Source organism: Sander lucioperca, chromosome 16 (assembly GCF_008315115.2).
Source record: "Sander lucioperca isolate FBNREF2018 chromosome 16, SLUC_FBN_1.2, whole genome shotgun sequence".
Taxonomy (NCBI): Eukaryota; Metazoa; Chordata; class Actinopteri; order Perciformes; family Percidae; genus Sander; species Sander lucioperca.
This window is the reverse complement of record NC_050188.1, coordinates 27,318,552-27,338,759: the sequence shown is the minus strand read 5'-3', so window position 1 is coordinate 27,338,759 and position 20,208 is coordinate 27,318,552. Positions and strand designations below refer to the sequence as shown.

The following is a 20,208-nucleotide window of genomic DNA, read 5'->3' as shown; positions in this document are numbered from 1 at the left end:
CAGGTTGTGCGCCCCGGGGACCACCTGTAGGCTTTTTGGTTCCTAAAATGTAGGCTACCTGAATCTACGAATATAGGCTATAGGATATTACTACAGACATTCCTGTAATCGTACGTTGCAACGTCTGCTGTATATTATGTATTATTATCAGCTGGAGCGTGCAGTGCGAGCTTGGCGTCACTGTTTGCAGAACGTTATTGTTCAGCAGTGTGGATGCTCACATCGTTATAATTATGGTTATAGTTATTGTTCTTGGTGTGGATGGGCTGGCTGTGAACATTTTCAGTTGCTAAACTGTGAGTGATGACTCCTAGGGAGCTCTGGAGCACAGACTACTAGCAGGCCAGGGAACCAGAGAAAAAGAAGAAGAACCCAAAATTAATTTGACTTTACAAGGTATGTAAATACAATCTCTGAGTAGACACTTGTGCTAAACATGGAAGATTTTAATACAAATCTAATAACAAAATAGATTGGTATGTAGCACTTCAAGATACTGCAAATCAAAGATTACAAAAGTTCATTTTCAACACAAAAACCAAGCTCAATACTTCACATACTGTAAGTGTAATTAAGTGAGAAAATAAGTAGATATTTCAAATGGGGGAAGTAAGAAGATATGTATGAGATATAAAAAATAAAATCCTCCAGGCAAATGTCGAGTGAAATGCGTTCGAAGACGGTGGAAAGCACTTCCCCGCTGAAGTCAGAGCGGTGTGAGCGTGCTCGGCGGGGGAAGAAGTGTTCCGTGGACTCGGAGAGAAAAGAACCCACACACACACACACACACACACACACACACACACACACACACACACACTCTGCTAGCTTCATCTTGTAAACAGGACGCTGAGGATACTCTGTGTGGAAACACTGTCTGGTGATCATTAGTGTATGAAAATAGATTGCATGGAAAGTCATAAATACATCAGGTGTATACATCAGGCGTTAACAGTCTCTGCTGTAGAAGCAGCATTGTGCTGTGTGTGCGCCCATGTGGCTGGATGCTTTGATGCGCTGCTTCATGAAGTTGTCTGAAATCTGAGAGATGTATGTCCGTCTGTCCAGCCTTGTTCATAAAAAGTACAAACTCTACCCCTTGAATCTAAAGCTATTACCATTTAAATAGTGTTTTTTTTTTCTTCTAAAATACACCTCTGGTTGCTGAACTGTCCGGAGTGGAAGCTATCCGCTGAAACTTTGGGAGGCTAGTAGAAAGTTAGGTGTGCTGTAGTCTGAACAAAAATGCAAAGACTGGAGGTGAAGCCGCGGAGCAGTGGTGTGTCTGAGTCGTCTTGCTCTGCTTCAGTTTGGAATCTCCTGCTCTGCCGTTTCCTCTTTAACAGAGTCATCTTCCTCCAGCTGCTCCTCTTCTTCGTCCTCCTCCTGGAAACACAGGACACATCACACAGTCACCTCACAGAAGGCTGCTTTAAACATTCAATTCAATTTTATTTTATTTATAGTATCAAATCATAACAAGAGTTATCTCAGGACACTGGTCTAGACCACACTCTATAATTTACAAAGACCCAACAATTTCAGTAATTCCCCCAAGAGCAAGCATTTAGTGCGACAGTGGTGAGGAAAAACTTCCTTTTAGGGAGAAACCTGGGACAGACCCAGGCTCTTGGTAGGCGGTGTCTGACGGTGCCGGTTTGGGGGGGGGGGGTGATTGACAGTGGCAATAATAGTCACAATAAAGATAATGGAACTATGACTAGAAATGTCACTGTTAGTAACAGTGTTGGGAGTAACGCGTTACAAAAGTAACACAATTACAGTTCTGTATTCCTTTTTGCTGTAACGCAGTAATATAACGCATTACTAATTAAATGTTGGTAATATTATACATGTTACAATCTCAGTAATGCAAGTTACAACGCATTTTAACGCAACATTTAGTGGTGTTTGTTTTATTAAGAATTCACCAACACCGCGAAACATTTCGGCACAGAAAAAAAACAAGCCGTGAGTGTTATTTCCTGTTGCTGTATTCGATGGTTGAGAGGACTGCAGAGACAGATACATTTGCAAGATGGACATTATTTTCAGGAGTTATTACGCTGCGTTGAAGCGAGCTGCCCCGTCACTGTTCCCGTGGTCAGAGCCAGAACCAGAGACGGTAGGCTAGGGACATCTGTGTCCTGTCACTGTTCCCGTGGTCAGAGCCAGAACCAGAGACGGTAGGCTAGGGACATCTGTGTCCTGTCACTGTTCCCGTGGTCAGAGCCAGAACCAGAGACGGTAGGCTAGGGACATCTGTGTCCTGTCTCTGTTCCCGTGGTCAGAGCCAGAACCAGAGACGGTAGGCTAGGGACATCTGTGTCCTGTCTCTGTTCCTGTGGTCAGAGCCAGAACCAGAGACAGTAGGCTAGGGACATCTGTGTCCTGTCTCTGTTCCTGTGGTCAGAGCCAGAACCATAGATGGTAGGCTAGGGACATCTGTGTCCTGTCACTGTTCCCGTGGTCAGAGCCAGAACCAGAGACGGTAGGCTAGGGACATCTGTGTCCTGTCTCTGTTCCTGTGGTCAGAGCCAGAACCAGAGACAGTAGGCTAGGGACATCTGTGTCCTGTCTCTGTTCCTGTGGTCAGAGCCAGAACCATAGATGGTAGGCTAGGGACATCTGTGTCCTGTCAGTGCCGACAGCAGCGTGCCCGAGCAACTGACAGATAACAACATATCGGGAATTGCTACACGTAATATCATTACATTTTATCAGCAGTGGAAAGTAACTCTACCGTAGGCTACTCCGGTTCAATTGTAAGGTGCTTTTAATTGAGTATTTTCATTTTCTCCTACTTATTAGGCTACTTCTAGTCCATCACAATTCAGAGTCAAGTAGGCTATTGTATGTTTTACTTTACTATTTACTTTATAGCTTTAGTTACTTTGCAGATTCAGATTAATAATACAAAATAATATGAATAAATTATGATGCATATAGTGGATAAAGAGGAGACTTCACAAGTTACCTGCCAAGTAAAACTTCTGCTGTTATTTTGGTGAAAGTAACTCAAAAGTAATGCAAAAGTAATGTAAAGCATTTTTCAGAGACAGTAATATTGTAATATAACTAATTACTCTCAAATGACAGTAACTAGTAATCAATAATGTATTACATTTTGGAAGTAACTTGCCCAACACTGGTTAGCAATGAACAGGAAGAAAAACTAAACAGACCATTTCTCTGTGAAGGTGTTATAACAACCTAAACTTATCCTACTGTCTGACTTATGGCTGTACTACAGACTGCAGGAATATATAGATGTACCAGCACACTATCCCCAAGTATTACATTCATATTTGACAATTCCCCAACTCAAAATTTACATCCAGGGCCAACTCTTAGTGCCAAATTTCAGATGTAGTTTGTCGTTTATGTAGCAATGTAGAAGTGCCTCACAAACCTGCAATAAATGTTTGCCTTTTCATTAACTATATAGTCTGGCTTGCCGGAAGAACAGTACTGGGATGAAGCCTGACATCCGATGTCATACTGTATGTCATACTGTATGTCATACTGTATTGCAGCAATTGTGATTGGTTTAAAGAAATACAAACACGTGAATGTTAAAGGCCACCTATTATGCTGTCCCATATTTTCTGACATATCAGGCAGAGATCATGGGAAACGTGGTGTAAAGGTTGTAAAGGGAAAAAGTGTAAAGGCTGTATTCAATAATTATACAGTACATTTTTTATGTATAGATGTTTAATGTACTGTACATATTTAATCAGTGTCCCTTAAAAAATGCTGGATCCCATGAATCTTCTGATTAAAGGGTAACGTTTTTTTTTTTCAACCTGGACCCTATTGTCCTATCTTCTTGTGTCTAAGTGACTGATGGGAACAACAATCTTTGACATTGGTCCAGTATTAAGAGAGATCGCTGCAGTCGGCAGTCAGAGAAACAAGCTATAATGTAAGTTAACAGGGCAATTGTGCAACTTTTATGTCCACAAATATGCTTGTTTTGCCACTGACATGCTCAAAATATTAAGCTTAAGTGTCAGTTTGAGTGTCTGACAACATTATGGAAAGGATTTTTAAGGAGGTCAACATTTTTGTTAAGAGTTAAGATCCTTTTTTTAAACATAAAAACATCCGCGAAATTACGTTCGCTAAAGCCACCAGACTCCACGTAAATACAATTTATCATTGTAAAATACACTCCATTCAAAGTCGACAAACACAAAAAAAAACCCGATGAAAAGCCTTTCCAAATTTCCAACAATCACCACTCTGGTTTGGTTTACATAAACACATAATTGACCAATTTACAGGTGAAAATGTGCTGGGGCCATACACGGTAAAAGTATTGTTTATTTAAATGGAGTCTGGGGAGTTTAGTGATCTCTGTTTCTGGTTAAACAAAGAGGATTTTACCCTCTAAAAAAAAGGTTTATCGCTGTGGCAATCCTTTCCATACTGTTATCAGACACTTATAGCAATCTGAGCCTGTCAGCGGCAAAAACAGAACTTTTAGTGGACAGAATTGACTATGCACATTAGCCCTATAGGGTTACATTGCAGCACGGTTCGCGACTGCCGGTCAAAGAGTTCTCGCTCAATACTGGACCACTTTCAAAGACTGTTGTTTCCATCAGTCACTTACACAAAAAAACCATAGGGTCCAGGTTGAAAAAAAAAAACAAAGTTAGCCTATAAATTCCATCAAAATCAGGCTGATGGTGTTGGATCCACTACAATGATTGATGAATAATGAACTAAAACTGCTGTATTGCCCATCTTAAACTGTGTCTCTCTGATGTCAAACCCAGTGTTTTCATCATTATTCTGTTCTATAGTATGTCCTGGATACAGTTACACAAAGAATAGAAGATTATCTTTTATAAAAAATTAATTATGAAACAGCTCCCAAATGTAAACGCCAGTTTTACAGCCAACAAAAAGAGAGTGACACAGAGAGAGCAGGAGTCATGGTGGGCCAACCGAGGAGCCAGCTGATTTAGTAAAACAGACAAAGTGAAAGTGACAGTGGTGAGAGCTGCAGCGGTGATTAAACGACTCTGACAGATACAATTATCCCCCCTCCAGAGGTTAATAAACACATCTACACATCAGAATGTGTGTTCGCCGGGTTAGGACCTGCAGCCCACAACGCCTCATGAATCCCCATTCCTACAGCTAGCTGTTCCGTTCTAATTCTCTGTCAGTCACGCATGCTTTCACTCCCATATGGACTTTTTGTGTGTACTCACATAAATGTACAGAGATTATTTCTTAAATATTGTAGCGTGTCCCGGCTGTGTGCTCGCTAATTAAAAAACAAAATACATCTTTTAACAATAGATTGTAGGGGGAATTTTACTGGCAGACTAATTCAACATTAGACCCTGGGGTGAAAAAAAGGACACGCAGTAGCTATTCATACTTTTAAAAAACAAAGACTTTCCCAAGTATTTGGTCTAAAGATTCTCTAGGCCCGTAGTTATATCTTTAATATTATCTTTGCAACTTTATAACAATAGCTCCATGGCTCTGTGAGGCTGTACTCAGCCACAGTGGCTAGCTAACATGCTCACCATGACAAAGCTAACATGATGTTTAGCAGGTATATTGTTGACTATGTTCACCATCTTAGTTTTAGCGGGCTAGCATGCTAATATTTGCCTTCCAAAAGTATTGGACAAACTAAACTTTTGACCTCATGATGCCACTGGATAAAAAGTGATTACTCTAAAAAGGTTTGATCCCTGGCTCCTCCTGTCCACATGTTTAAGTGTCCTTGAGTGAGAAACTGAAGCCCAAGTCGCTCCCATGGAGATATATAATAAGACCTGTGTACGGAGTTCGAGGCAGAGCCCCGTTCATTCCTATAAGAGTTGCTCAGTGGCACATAAAGCCATCATGGAGCCAAAAATTACCCGGATGATCGGCACTATGCGGCCCACATGGCGGCTACTTCCGGTTTAGCGCTCCACTAACGTAGGGCGTTTTCACACCTATAGTTCGTTTTTTTTGGTCCAAATCAGTTGATGAGTTTGTAAACTTTCCTTACCGATTCCGATTTCCTCTTGGTTCGGTTTCGTTTCAGACCTGGCAAAATCCAAGCATACCAAAATGCGTCATTACAAACCACGCAAGAACGTTCACTCCGCTTACTGGTCAGATGTGTCTGGGGGCGGGAGCAAGAAAGTAAATACAGGAAGAAGCTCCTGTGTTCTGGACTAGTGCATATTTCTATTTCTATTGAAAGCCCCCTTAAATGATTTAATCAGGTGGCTCTTCTAGACTTTCCTAATGTTATCAGACCAAATGGATTCAATTCTGATAGTAAAACGAGTCATTTCACGGGGGTTGGGACGCTAAAAAAACTGAATCCACTGATTTACAGACGTGTCTTTCACCATGTAAGTCTATGGGAAGTCTTTTTGGGCCAGAGGGCATCACGTGACGGGCCGGGAGTTGCAATTCCACCATTTGGCTGATATGTTCAATTTGCAGCCCCCACATCCTACTAGTGAAACAATGATTCCAGCCAATATCTCACTTTAATAAAAATACATGTGGGAGCCTATCATGTAAACCGCCGTTTAATAATGCAGATTAAAATTTAAAGTGTCACATAAGATGAAGATGAGCTGACTTTCCTGGATCTTAGTGTAAATAAATCAGAGTGTAGGATGTGCGGAGCTATTTGTCGCAGTGTGTAGGAACAGTAAATTAAGGTTAGGGTTAATGCAAAGGAAGGCTCATATATTATCTCTTTACTAACAGGAACCTTGTCCGTACCTCTGGAGCAGTCTTGATATGCAGTCTCCCCCGGAGAAAAATGTGCTACTTTTTCCTGAACTCTGGATACTTTCTGGTGCCGGTCCATAGGGCTGATATAAATCTAGCTGTGGGGTGACACCTCATGAACTCCGCCATCGTATACCCTCGTGCCATCCACCAAATCTCCCTGACAAGCCTGCCAATTTTCCAATTACCTGTGGCGCCATCCGTTATCGGAGGGCCAGTCAGCTCTTAAATGGGAAACAAGAGGGGAGGAGGGGCCAGCGCATGCTAACTATCTCATAAAGCCATAGCAGTGCCTCCCATGCCTCCTCCACTGATTTAGTGTGTGTCCCTGAGAGCATTGTGACGCCAGTCCTCCTGGCCTCTCAGGGCCTTCATGGGATTTCTCATGTGTTCTTTATCCTCCCTACTCCAACCATTCAGCCACCTATCACACCTGTCTCTGCCCGAGGGAATCAGACGGGTGTCAGCGCTCCACAGGCTCACTGTTGCTGGTATTATCCTGCTGTCTGTCTGCCTGCAGAGCCCCCTCCTCCTTCGGTCTGAGTAGGAGGGCAGCAGCGGGGAGAGACACGGCCCAATCTTCATCTGTTTTCATGTTTCTTTGAATCTCAGTGAAATGCTGTGCTGGAAGTGATACTACAGCTGAAGATTGCCTTCCGTTAGGGCCCACTCCTCATTTATCTGCCCTTATAGTGAGGCTGATGGAGTGAGTCTACAGAAATTGCCTGTGCAGCGTGCAATTTAAAGTGTCAGAGAGAGTAGACGAGCTGTTAGTCATATTTGAAATGCACATGTCACCTGGGGAGTGTCTTAAGAGATGTGTAACTCCTGTTAGAGATAATGTCTACAGTAAGACCGTCATTACATGTGTCATAGCATTATTAATCTGTACTGAAATACACAGTATATGCTGCAATTAAAAGATGATGAAAACCTTTTGAGAATGGGAGTAGTATTTAAATCTGCATTCACATCCTGGCCACTTTGGGGCATCAGAACAAGCTGTAAACATAATCTATTAATGAAATATTATTATATGGCATTAATATGTAATTAATATATTGTGTTTACAGCTTATTCTGCCTCATAAATGTGGGCAATGTATTAGCAAACAACTACCTATTTGCACATCCAACAGACACAGAAGAACATTAGTTCCTAATAATATAAATTTAAAGTTGTGCTGGTGTCCACTTTTCACACATTTTCACTCTTCTTATAGCTCTGTTTTGGTCTCCACCAGCTCTTGACAAAAACATGTGGCTCTTTAGCAGCTAGATGCTCTACTATGCTCACCAGCTAGTTGCTAGCTTTGTCTGTCTGCTGTTAGGCAGGTAGTGTACAGTGGGTTTCTTATGTTGTCTTCACACCAGGCGCGTGATTTTGCTTTGTACCGAATTACTCGCGCAACTTAGATCGCTCAAGTTCATTTTTTTTTAAACTCAGGCGGATACGAGCATGACGCGAAGTTCGTATGTTGTTGATGACCGCCGCAAATTTGCTTCTATTTGCATTCATTTAGTATGTAATCAAGTCACGCAATTTGCCCAAAACACAGTTGGTGTGAACACACTATTAGAGATTTGTAGCCAAAAACAGCTGCTGGCTTAGGGTGGAAACAAAGTTGAGACCTGTGAGGTAATAATACTGAATACTTGAAAAGAGTATAGAAAAAGAGAAACCGTGAGCAATTAGGTGTCGAATGTTTTCCAGGCTTCTTCCTTCTGATGTGTAGGCGTCTTTGGACTATGTATGTGTTGAATATGTAATCAATCAAACTGCATCATATCCTTCACATCAATGGTGGGTGAGTATCCAGGATCCTGTTTTTAGATATTTACATGAAGCATTAATTATTACTCTGAACCTAATATTATCTGTGTCTGTGTTTTGAAGATGTGCGTGTTATTCTTGTATTCAAATTTGTAGCACATTTTAAAGTGAAGCTTTAGCCACGGATCCAGAGAGAGAGGACAGAGGGGGCATGAAGCACATGAAACATCTGCCTCCTCCTGTTCTCTCACTGTGGACTACAGAGGTTGAGGCACGGAGCTGTGTTTTGCATCAGTGGCCACCGCGAGAGACGTTTGCTTTGTGGAGAGTGAAGAGGCAGACGCCCCCCCTCCCCCCCCGACGGGGCCTGCAGGAGCTGATGGGCTCTGGCATTGTGGGATATCTCCATCAATTCCCTCTGGGGAAAAATGGGGGAGAGGAGAAGAGGGTGGGTTTGTTTTCACTGCAGGCTTTCCATAGGCTGGGAGGGCCTCTGGCACTAACATATTATACATATATGATAATGAAATGCCACATTTTTCATTTGAGTGGAGGTGGCGTTTTAAAGGGCAGGAGCAGAGCGTAATGTACTGCAGAGACAGGAGGACAGCTCAGACTCAGCCTGGGGTAACAAAGAAACAAACAGTCCGGCTCTGACACTAACCAGCCTCACATCCCTGCTGCTTGCACCATTAATTGCACCCCCTGCACACACACACGCACGCACGCACGCACGCACGCACGCACGCACGCACGCACGCACGCACGCACACACACACACACACACACACACACACACACACACACACACACACACACACACACACACACACACACACACACACACACTAGGGCTGCACGATATTAGGAAAATATCTAATTGCAATTATTTTGACTGATATTGCGATAGCGACATGATTCACGATATTGGAGCGAATTATCATTTCTGTATCACTTTTGTATATTGTTCTCATTTTCATTGAAAAGTGTTAAAATTCAAAAATTCTAAATGATTATAGTGTGATTTTCCTTCAAGGATCTGTGCCAAACAAAGATTTTTTTCTTTAGTCTGTAGAATAGGATTTGTCTCTGCAGCACCACAATACTTCATTCAGAATGGTTTGACACATATTTTGCCTTTAACAAATTTTGCGCCCTCTCTGCCATTTGCATATTGCACTAGTCCATATTGCAATTTGGATAAAATTGCGATTAATTGTGCAGACACACACGCACACACACGTGCACCCACGCACGGAAACGCACAAATGCAATCAACCTCATAAACTGGGATTAAATTTAGGAATCATAATGCACAACACAGCATGTACTTTAATAAGCTTTGCCTTTCTTTATCAAGCTTATGCAGTCCTCAAAAGAATTAGCAGTTAATTAGTGTGACTGATTTTTATATCATGTTTTCTGCTTTCACTGTGTTTATTTATGAGTGTGTCTTTCACTGCACAATGCACAGATAACAGCACAGCTATGCACGTGTTTGTGCAACGCTACAAACATTATAGGAGGGGAAAGCACAACAATCAAGCTTTAACATTCATGTCAACAGTAGGTTCACACCAGTTTAAAATAATCAAATCAGGTGTGAATTTAAACTCTGTCATGTTGCACAATTTGAGTTTAACCCTAGTTTAATGACTTGTATGTCAATTTCGTAAGAGATTAAGATTGACTTAATTGACGAAGGCTTACATAAATGATCATTTGCAACACAATAACCTCTGCAACAAAGACTGATAAACGCTCAAGCAATGACATCTGAACTAACAATAACAGGGCAGAGCATAAAAGATCATTCTTGGCCTTGGAAACAGTAAAATAATCCTGACTAAGGTCCACTTACTACTGTTTCAGGGCTTTCAACCACATCTCATGGTCTTCCTCAGTGTGCTCAGTTGTCATGAAGACAACTCCATGTCAAAATATATTTCGTTGTCTACAGGAATATGTAACTCCAAAATGTCAAACATTAAGCAAATAAAACAAACACTAAAAATATATAAATTAAGCAAATAATTCCAAAAGTAATCTTATTATTATAAAGTAACTAATGTTTTATTAGACTTTATTTTTTATTTCACTGTCATTTTTGATTTTAAAATGTCCCTTTTGATAGCATGGATAGCGTTTTGCCAATTCCACTGTCTCTCTGTTTTATCATTTGCATATATTTTGAGATATACCTGAATACATGATTTTTTTAAGACACTTTTGATCCTCTCCTACAGTTTATACTACGTAAATGTATATCTGTCAACTAATGTAATTTTTAAATTTTTAAATTTTTTAAATTTTCCTATGATTATAAATTCCTCTACAAATCATGCGTAGTAACATGAGTGCTTTTAGAAATGATACACATTTTCTTCAGGAAAAGCTTCTGCAGTCTACATATATCATACTGTTTTATTTATTTATTGTGTATAGTTTACACTATACTTATGTGTGTATAGTGTTCTGTACCTAAGTCTACCAACCAGTTTAATCAGCTAAAATGGTACAGCAGCAAAGTGTAAAGGCTGCATATCACTATAGGGACTACACACACACACAAAATTATAATGCGCCATTGTATTTACATTATATATGTTTTTATATTGCTCTGATATCTCCTTTCATTGACATTATAATGTCATTGTAACTAGAGACTAATGTTGTATACTGTTACGCTGTAGAAGGTTGTATTGTACTGCATGTGGCCTCTTCCCAGCACTTGAAAATAATTTTAGTTGAGCATATTCTCCCTTTTTTCCTCTAAAAAAATTAACATATTAATTAATTTAATAAAAAACTTTATTAAATTTAATTTAATAAAGACCACATTTGTTAGATAGAAGCACATTCAGGAGTGTGTGTGTGTGTTTGTGTGTGTGTGTGTGCAGCGACAGCTACTGTCAGTTTGAGTGCCTCTGTGTGTGCACAGGCGTCTTGTTTCCATTCAAGAGATGACACAATTGCAGTGGGTCATAAACAGCGGCTTCATTAGCCTGTTCAGGCAGTGCGTTACGCGCTACATTTAACCACCTCTGCCCCCAGCGCTTCTCCTGCACCCCTGCTCCTCAGCACCCACAAACCAGTCACCAGAGAGCACAATTAAATTTCATGACTGCGCATATTTGCAATTCCCATTTCATTTATTACAAAGGGCATTTTATAATGTCCCTTTTTCCCCCCTCCTCTCCAAGAAACGTATTTTCCATTTTAGTGAGGCATGACTGATACCGAGATGAAGTTACCAGGCGACGCCTAATTTAATCGGAGGTAAAATTCACAAGCAGGTTTTTCTTTTCATCGCCTCGCCAGATAACTACAGATGCCTCCTGGAAGGGGATATACAGTCGGGAAAAGAAAAGCTGCTTTCGCTTTGTTTCCAATTTGAAGCACTTAAATTATTAAGCAATAAAGCAGAGAATCATAAATAGGTCTGAGTGTTTGGGCACTGTGGGAAAAGTATCTCCACTTTATTTCTGAACAAGACTGGGAACGCACAACATGTCAAAGAGAAAATGCCAAAAACGTCTTAAAATAAAAACAAAGAGGATGAGACTTCAAACTAAGTGTTTCACATGGCCCAATCAGTGCTTCACCGAATATTTGATTACCCCACACATTTTACTATACAAGTACACACATGACAAGGCCTGGCACAACATTATAGAGGCAAAACAGTGTTTCCCTTGCGTGGAGCCATATGTGGCGTATCACCACGACTATAAAAATCATTATGAAACATTAAATCCTTTCATTGGGGCTTTCTCAATCTGCGCTCTTGTCCATACTTGTGAAACATTATTAGATGTGGCACAAGAACTAGTAATTTGATACTGACATTCATTTATTGGCATGTAAAAAACTCGAGCATACCGTAGACAATGAAAGAGTTTGCAAGTAGTAATACTTCAGTCTTGCTTTTCTGCGTTAGTTTCGTGGATGGACAACATAGCCAAAACATAACATCTTAATTGATTTATTTTTTCTGACAAAATGCAACTAAAACATGATTGGAACATCACATATTTTGATTATAATTATATTACATTAATTTCCTATGTGCAGGATGGATGTAGCCAGCTATTATCTACATTACTTTTAAAGTAAAAAATGAACTTTTTGTCCATGTTTAAAAAAACTTGACTGTCACAATGTAGACATTTTACACAATGTGCAAAAAAAAAATTCTAAATAATGGATTTTGATTTCCCAGACATGCTTCAAATTTCATTAAATTGGATTGAAACTTGTTAACTTATAATCAAACATTGTTGTGTCTGCATTTTGGTTAGTGTATGGATCAAACAAATGAGATACTGTATTTTAATTGGTGAGCTTGATGTTGGAAGATGTGTTTTTGAACTTTGGAGGGTATGTAGAGGTAAACACTGTTCCCCCTGATCACAACTCCCAGGTCCAAGAATATGATCCCTCACTGGCATCCCACAAAGAAAAATGTTCCAGCATGTAACGTCACCTAAAACCACAAATGTTCATTTTTACATTTCTGTTTGTGTATGGACTAATCAAAATAGATATAATGTATTAATTAGTGAGATTTAGAAGTGCTCTAGGCTAGAGCTTAGATCGGCCCCAAAAAATCAAGCCCGACCCTACCTGAGCCCGGCCCGACACATTAACTGTAATTATGAGCCCGAGCCTGATTTAAACCCGACAATTGTTTTATACGTGGGCCGTTATAACTGACGTTCTCAACTACAATTCCGAGTTGTTTGAACTACAGAAATCTGTTTAGAATTATCTTAATAAATACAGGTAATGCAACAAGGACGAAGCATGTAAACTGCGTTGTTTGTTTATTCAGAACGGAATGGATCGCAAATGGATCCAAATGAAGAAACCTAAAAAAAAACTTGAACCATAGCTCCCTCAGCTGAATAGTGAGGGGAACAGATCAAGGTAGCAACATAATCAAAGCCCTGGAACCATACAGGAGACTTTCTGGTCTCCATCACCTAATTAATACTGTCCTTCACCACGGTCTCATCACCTAATTAATACTGTCCTTCACCACGGTCTCATCACCTAATTAATACTGTCCTTCACCACAGTCTCATCACCTAATTAATACTGTCCTTCACCACGGTCTCATCACCTAATTAATACTGTCCTTCACCACGGTCTCATCACCTAATTAATACTGTCCTTCACCACGGTCTCATCACCTAATTAATACCGTCCTTCACCACGGTCTCATCACCTAATTAATACTGTCCTTCACCACAGTCTCATCACCTAATTAATACTGTCCTTCACCACGGTCTCATCACCTAATTAATACTGTCCTTCACCACGGTCTCATCACCTAATTAATACTGTCCTTCACCACGGTCTCCATCACCTAATTAATACCGTCCTTCACCACGGTCTCCATCACCTAATTAATACTGTCCTTCACCACGGTCTCCATCACCTAATTAATACCGTCCTTCACCATGGTCTCCATCACCTAATTAATACTGTCCTTCACCACAGTCTCATCACCTAATTAATACTGTCCTTCATCACGGTCTCATCACCTAATTAATACCGTCCTTCACCACGGTCTCATCACCTAATTAATACTGTCCTTCACCACGGTCTCATCACCTAATTAATACTGTCCTTCACCACGGTCTCATCACCTAATTAATACTGTCCTTCACCACGGTCTCATCACCTAATTAATACTGTCCTTCACCACGGTCTCCATCACCTAATTAATACTGTCCTTCACCACGGTCTCCATCACCTAATTAATACCGTCCTTCACCACGGTCTCATCACCTAATTAATACTGTCCTTCACCACGGTCTCATCACCTAATTAATACTGTCCTTCACCACGGTCTCATCACCTAATTAATACTGTCCTTCACCACGGTCTCATCACCTAATTAATACTGTCCTTCACCACGGTCTCCATCACCTAATTAATACCGTCCTTCACCACGGTCTCCATCACCTAATTAATACCGTCCTTCACCACGGTCTCATCACCTAATTAATACTGTCCTTCACCACGGTCTCCATCACCTAATTAATACCGTCCTTCACCACGGTCTCCATCACCTAATTAATACTGTCCTTCACCACAGTCTCATCACCTAATTAATACTGTCCTTCACCACGGTCTCATCACCTAATTAATACCGTCCTTCACCACGGTCTCCATCACCTAATTAATACCGTCCTTCACCACGGTCTCCATCACCTAATTAATACTGTCCTTCACCACGGTCTCATCACCTAATTAATACTGTCCTTCACCACGGTCTCATCACCTAATTAATACTGTCCTTCACCACGGTCTCCATCACCTAATTAATACTGTCCTTCACCACGGTCTCATCACCTAATTAATACTGTCCTTCACCACGGTCTCATCACCTAATTAATACTGTCCTTCACCATGGTCTCATCACCTAATTAATACTGTCCTTCACCACGGTCTCATCACCTAATTAATACTGTCCTTCACCACGGTCTCCATCACCTAATTAATACTGTCCTTCACCACGGTCTCATCACCTAATTAATACTGTCCTTCACCACGGTCTCATCACCTAATTAATACTGTCCTTCACCACGGTCTCCATCACCTAATTAATACTGTCCTTCACCACGGTCTCATCACCTAATTAATACTGTCCTTCACCACGGTCTCCGTCACCTAATTAATACTGTCCTTCACCACGGTCTCCGTCACCTAATTAATACTGTCCCTTTTTCTCCCCACCCAATAAGGCTAATAAAGTAATGATTAAAAAAACACAAATGCTTGATCAAGGGCCCGGCCCGGCCCAGCCCGAGGATAGCAGCGGAAAATATCGGCCCGGCCCAAGGGTCGGGTCGGGTCCAGTTTGAGCTCGGGCAGAGAATCTAAACTCTACTCTAGGCTAGCTGCTTCCCTTCAGTTTAAGCTAGGCTAACCGCGCCCCGACTCCAGCTAAGGCACAGACATCTATCTCTTCATCTTACTTGCACAAAAAAGTGAATAAGCATATGTCAAACATTAAACTATTTCTTTAACAGTTATTCATTTGTAAATCCCCCTTCAGCCTCACATGTTGATATTCAACAAGAGACTTCTCAAAATGAGCTTGCATGACATTTGAGGAAGATGTGATGGTTAATATGACAAACATTGCCAGCGGTATATTATGTCAGCTATAGATAATTAACGTCAATTCTGTGAGAAAGTTAACGGCAGGCCGAGATGAAACTTCTGTTGTCTTGTTAATGTGCTCTCTGCAAGCCAATGTCTGTCCTCAGCCAAATAAATTGGCCTCACTGAAATTAATCCATTTAAAAAGCAGCCATTATTTCTGGTCTCATGTCTATTAGTGCTAGTCCTACGCTCATTGGTCCATTTTATGTAAGCCCTTTACACAGGTAAAGGCCAAAAATATATCCAAAGTACTCCTATACTCAAATGTGGTGGGTTCAAAAAAAAAAAAGAAATGTGAAACTATTATTTATTTTGTATATTTATTGGAGGATATAGCATGCTTTCTGCCCACGCAGGAGGAGCCAAGGACTGCTGGGGATGTTATCTTAACAGAGGCTGAAAAAAAAAAAAATCTGCTCCACTGTTTATGGTTATAAAATATTGAGGGGGTCCGAAAAGTGGCATCATGTACGCTCTCTGCTTAGAGGGTTATTAGAATGAGCCAGGTCCAGAGAAATGAACTGCCAGGGCCTCTGGGGACCCCGACAGCAATCACACACTCCTGTTTACTCCACAAATTGGCCCCTGAGAGGGGCATGGGCGTCTGTAGCGCCTAGTTAAAGTGATTGAGGTGACTCCTAGCCATTGATTTTCTCTTCGTCTTCGGCGTCCCGCCTGGCCACCCTTGACCATGTCCCATGCTCCCTGCAGGCTAGTTTAGCTGGCCCAGCTTGCCTTTAAATCACATTAAACTGTGGTTAAACTTTGGCCATGTCTAAAAGACAACCATCATTGATGAGGTTATCATGCTTTAAGCACTTCATACGCTTAAGTAAAAGCCTTGACTGTTGGGCTTATTGATCGCGCAGACCTTAAGGCATTTCGATTCAACTTGAATACTGATAAGAGAATGCAGAGAGCAACAAATTCACATCACACTCGGGGCTTTATCTTCGTTCCATAAATGCACCAATGATACTAATTAAACCAATCAGACTGCTAATGAAAAATGCCTCAGTGAGAAAATAAAAACAGGCTAAAGGTTAGACTTTTCCACTTAGATAGACACCCACTGGGTGAGGAGTTGGTAGAAATGCAGAAATGCCCTCTGCCTCACTCTAAATACCATAACATCTGATGAGTAATGATGCCTATTTTTCTTTCAATTTACTCCATATAGTAAAGGCAGCCAAGTGTGACACTTCATTAAGTCAATTAGGCTAACTTAATTACAGTCTTTCACAGGTCAAGCGATGAAGCTTCTGATTGATGGCACAGCGTGTAAAGGTAATCTTCCTCTGAATTGGGAATGACATCAAAATGAACATTAGCTGCTGCAAATCATCAGATATTACAAAGACTTGAGGTACATTTGCCCGATAAACACCTAGTAGTGAAAAAAGGCAAAAGACTTTCCTTAAACAAATAACTGTTACATATACATATACAGATCTATATTCTTCTGACGTCATCAAAAAACTTCAAATACTGTTTGCTGAGTAGGAGTTGACCTATGGCTATGGAGGAAGTGGAGAAATTGAAACTTTCACGGATCGTAATTTCACCAGTTGCAATCCTTTTGATGACAACAAGTCTGAGTGCAGCTAAAGTAGTGCATCCCACACAAGTTCACAGTTGAGTACTTTAAACACTGCCCAAGCAACTTTAAGAGCTTTTGGCATTTTGAACCTTTTATCCAAATCTTCTGGTCTGATTCACCGTGGAGCCCAGCATGCCCGGCTGCGCTGCAAGGGTGTAAATAAAGCCTTAAACAAGCGCCCCTTGGCATGATAACAGGCTTGAATTAAAGGCCATCCGTATATTACGGTAACACTGTCACTTTACTACTGAAATCAATTCAAAAAAGGGCCTGGGGCGACAGTGGGAGGGATGTGGCCTTGGTCAGAGCGAGGTTTATCTAAGCTGAGCAGGCTGAGAGAAACACAGCGTCTATAATGAACTCAAGCCTGTCTAATAAAGCCTTTTATTGCCCCTTTGCACAACAGAAACATGTCTGCAACGGCTGCTGCCTTTTCCTGCAACACTGTAAACCAGCAGCTCCTCTGTTATTACTACTGCTCCACAAACATCTCAACAATTCAAGCAAATCACAGGGACAAATCTTCATCAAAAAAGATATTTTGTTATTAATCAGGGCCTGACAGACAAGAGAAAAACAGACAGAAACCCAAGCAGATGTGTCTTAGGGTTTGTTTTCTTTGTTGTACAGTTGTATTTGGTTTGGTCACACAGCCAAAATACAAACGACCTGAAGATCGCAAACAACATTTACAATTTTTTCTAACCTCCTATCCTTCCAAGGAAGGCCAAAAACTGGATATGCATTTTCGACAAGCGCTTCAGGACCGTCTACAAACTACAACATCGAAAGGAGATACAAGAAAAATATTTTCAAAAATAGGCATATGCTTATTATAAGTAAGTAAGAAAGTGCTGTAGTACAACTAGCAGGAGACAAGTTATAATTGAGGTAAGTTTGGAGACACTACCTTATTTAATCATTAAATTAATATTTTTGTTGTATCTCTTTTCGGTGTTGTAGTTTGTAGACGGTCCCTAATGGCGTTTTCCATTGCAGATTTTAGTCCCGCCTCAGCGTGGCTGGTCGTCTTGCAGGCTCGACGCACACACCAGCACACAAGTATAAACATCAGACCACTTGAGCTTGTTTTACAGTTCTGTGGAGGCTCCACGCAGAGCTTTCACCGTAGCCTATGTAAGTGGCCTGATGTTTATACTTGTGCGCTGGTGTGTGCGTCGAGCCAGCATGTGTGTGTACGTAGGCTACGGCGAAAGCTCTGCCTGGAGCCTCCACAGAACTGTACAACAAGCGCCGCCGGAAAATGCGACACACACACACAGAACGTGGAAGGTGTGTGTTGTTGCCAGAAGACACATTTAGTTTCAAATGAAGCTGGAGGCAACAAAAAAACACAGCTGGCTAAACTGTTTAAAAATAGCGGGTTTGTTCAGGACACCCCCGTCTGTCGCTTTCACGTCACCTTTTCGGCTCACCTCAGCTCGCTTGGAACCTCGACTGAGGTGGTACTAAAAAAAGTACCTGTTAGCAGGTACCAGGTACTTTTTTTCGTAATGGAAAACCAAAAAAGGCGAGTAGAGTTGAGGTGAGTCGAGCTGGTACCATGTGATGGAAAAGCGCCATTAGTCTTGCCGTCTCAACACCAGAACTTAAACAGAGCTGAATTAGCAAAACTTTTATGCATTTTTATGCATGCACTACTGCAGTCAGATTCACTGTGTTCACTTGGAAGGAATCACTTCACATAGGTAGGCACTTGTACAGGGTACCCCCAGGATCCTCCAACTTAAATTCAAGGCTTCTTAAGACCTTTTTAATACCATTTCAAATGAAATTCGTACCCATTCCGACAGAAGTATGAGGGGAAAATGTCAAACCTGTATACATTTTAAATCCTAGAAAATAATTATGTACAAGTAGGCTACTTGAATTAAATAAAACATTTTATTTAAATTATCAGTCATATTTAATAAAATGTATTGGATTATAATATAATCCAATAAAATAAGACATATTACACTGCATAATGAGCACTTTTACTTTTGGTAGTTTTCTACTTTTACTGCAATACATGATCTGAGTAAGTCTTCCACCTCTGTAAATCACCAACAACAGTCGTGCATGAAAACCTGCAGCAGTGTTTAACCCTGAAAACACACAGCTCAGTTCAGCGTTTACTTGCAGCTCTGCTACAGTAGCAGCTAACCGTTAACGTTACCTGTCGGTCACATCGTCTCTAAACATAGCTCGCAGTGAAGTCCTGCACGGATCAACAGACTTTAGAGTCCGACGGCTGCTCGCTCTGTTTGCTATAAGACGCACACCGAGCAGATTAATGCGCTCACAGCTCCAATCTTTGCAGATTTAGCGCTCGGTGTTTGGCTAGCTAATAAGTCGTTAGCCTGTTAGCTTGAGTTTTGTCTGAAGGCGCCGAGTGGCCAGCCAGGCTCGACACACACCGACACATTCCGCACATCCTCCGCTCAGTTTAACCGCTAACCCCCCCGGTACCAGTCAGAGAGGCGTGTTTACTTTGGGTCCCGGTCCTCCGGTGCGTCCAGTGACGGGCTCCGGTCAGTTTTTAATTAGCCTACATTAGTAACAGTTAATTTTGTTACGATATGAACTTAATCCTAGGAAAGGCAAACAAATATAAGACCTTTGTAATGAAGTCCAAGACTTTGTATACCAAATTCAAGGCTTTTAAGGCCTTAACTTGAGATTATCAAATTTAAGACTTTTTCAATGCTTTTAAGACCCTGCGGGTACCCTGTTGTAATGACATCTCGAACATGTTTAGAGGCTAAAAGCACGTTTAAAACATGCCCTGTTTCAGCCTCCTGGATGCTAACGCTAGCAGGAGGATAACGCGGTGTACGCAACACCGATTATTTTAGTTTTTCTCGCTACTGACAGCACTCCAA

General features: G+C 41.1%; 1 protein-coding gene across 3 annotated transcripts in view; it reads right to left on the bottom strand.

The window, feature by feature from the left end:
• Window positions 1-203: 203 nt before the first annotated feature.
• The window catches only part of phf14 (PHD finger protein 14), a 119,755-nt gene continuing 99,750 nt past the window's right edge, over window positions 204-20,208 (bottom strand). The window contains exons 18-19 of one of the 3 annotated variants that reach the window (XR_004101393.2): window positions 1,156-1,386; window positions 204-1,034 (exon numbers count right to left, since the gene is read on the bottom strand). Coding sequence is in view for 2 of the 3 variants with exons in the window: in XM_031278608.2 (XP_031134468.2) it covers window positions 8,792-8,962 (171 nt within the window). In the remaining variant the exon portion in view is untranslated. Of the gene's footprint in view, window positions 1,387-8,754; window positions 8,963-20,208 lie in introns of those variants that run through there. The other 2 variants (XM_031278609.2, XM_031278608.2) reach the window with 2 other exon arrangements.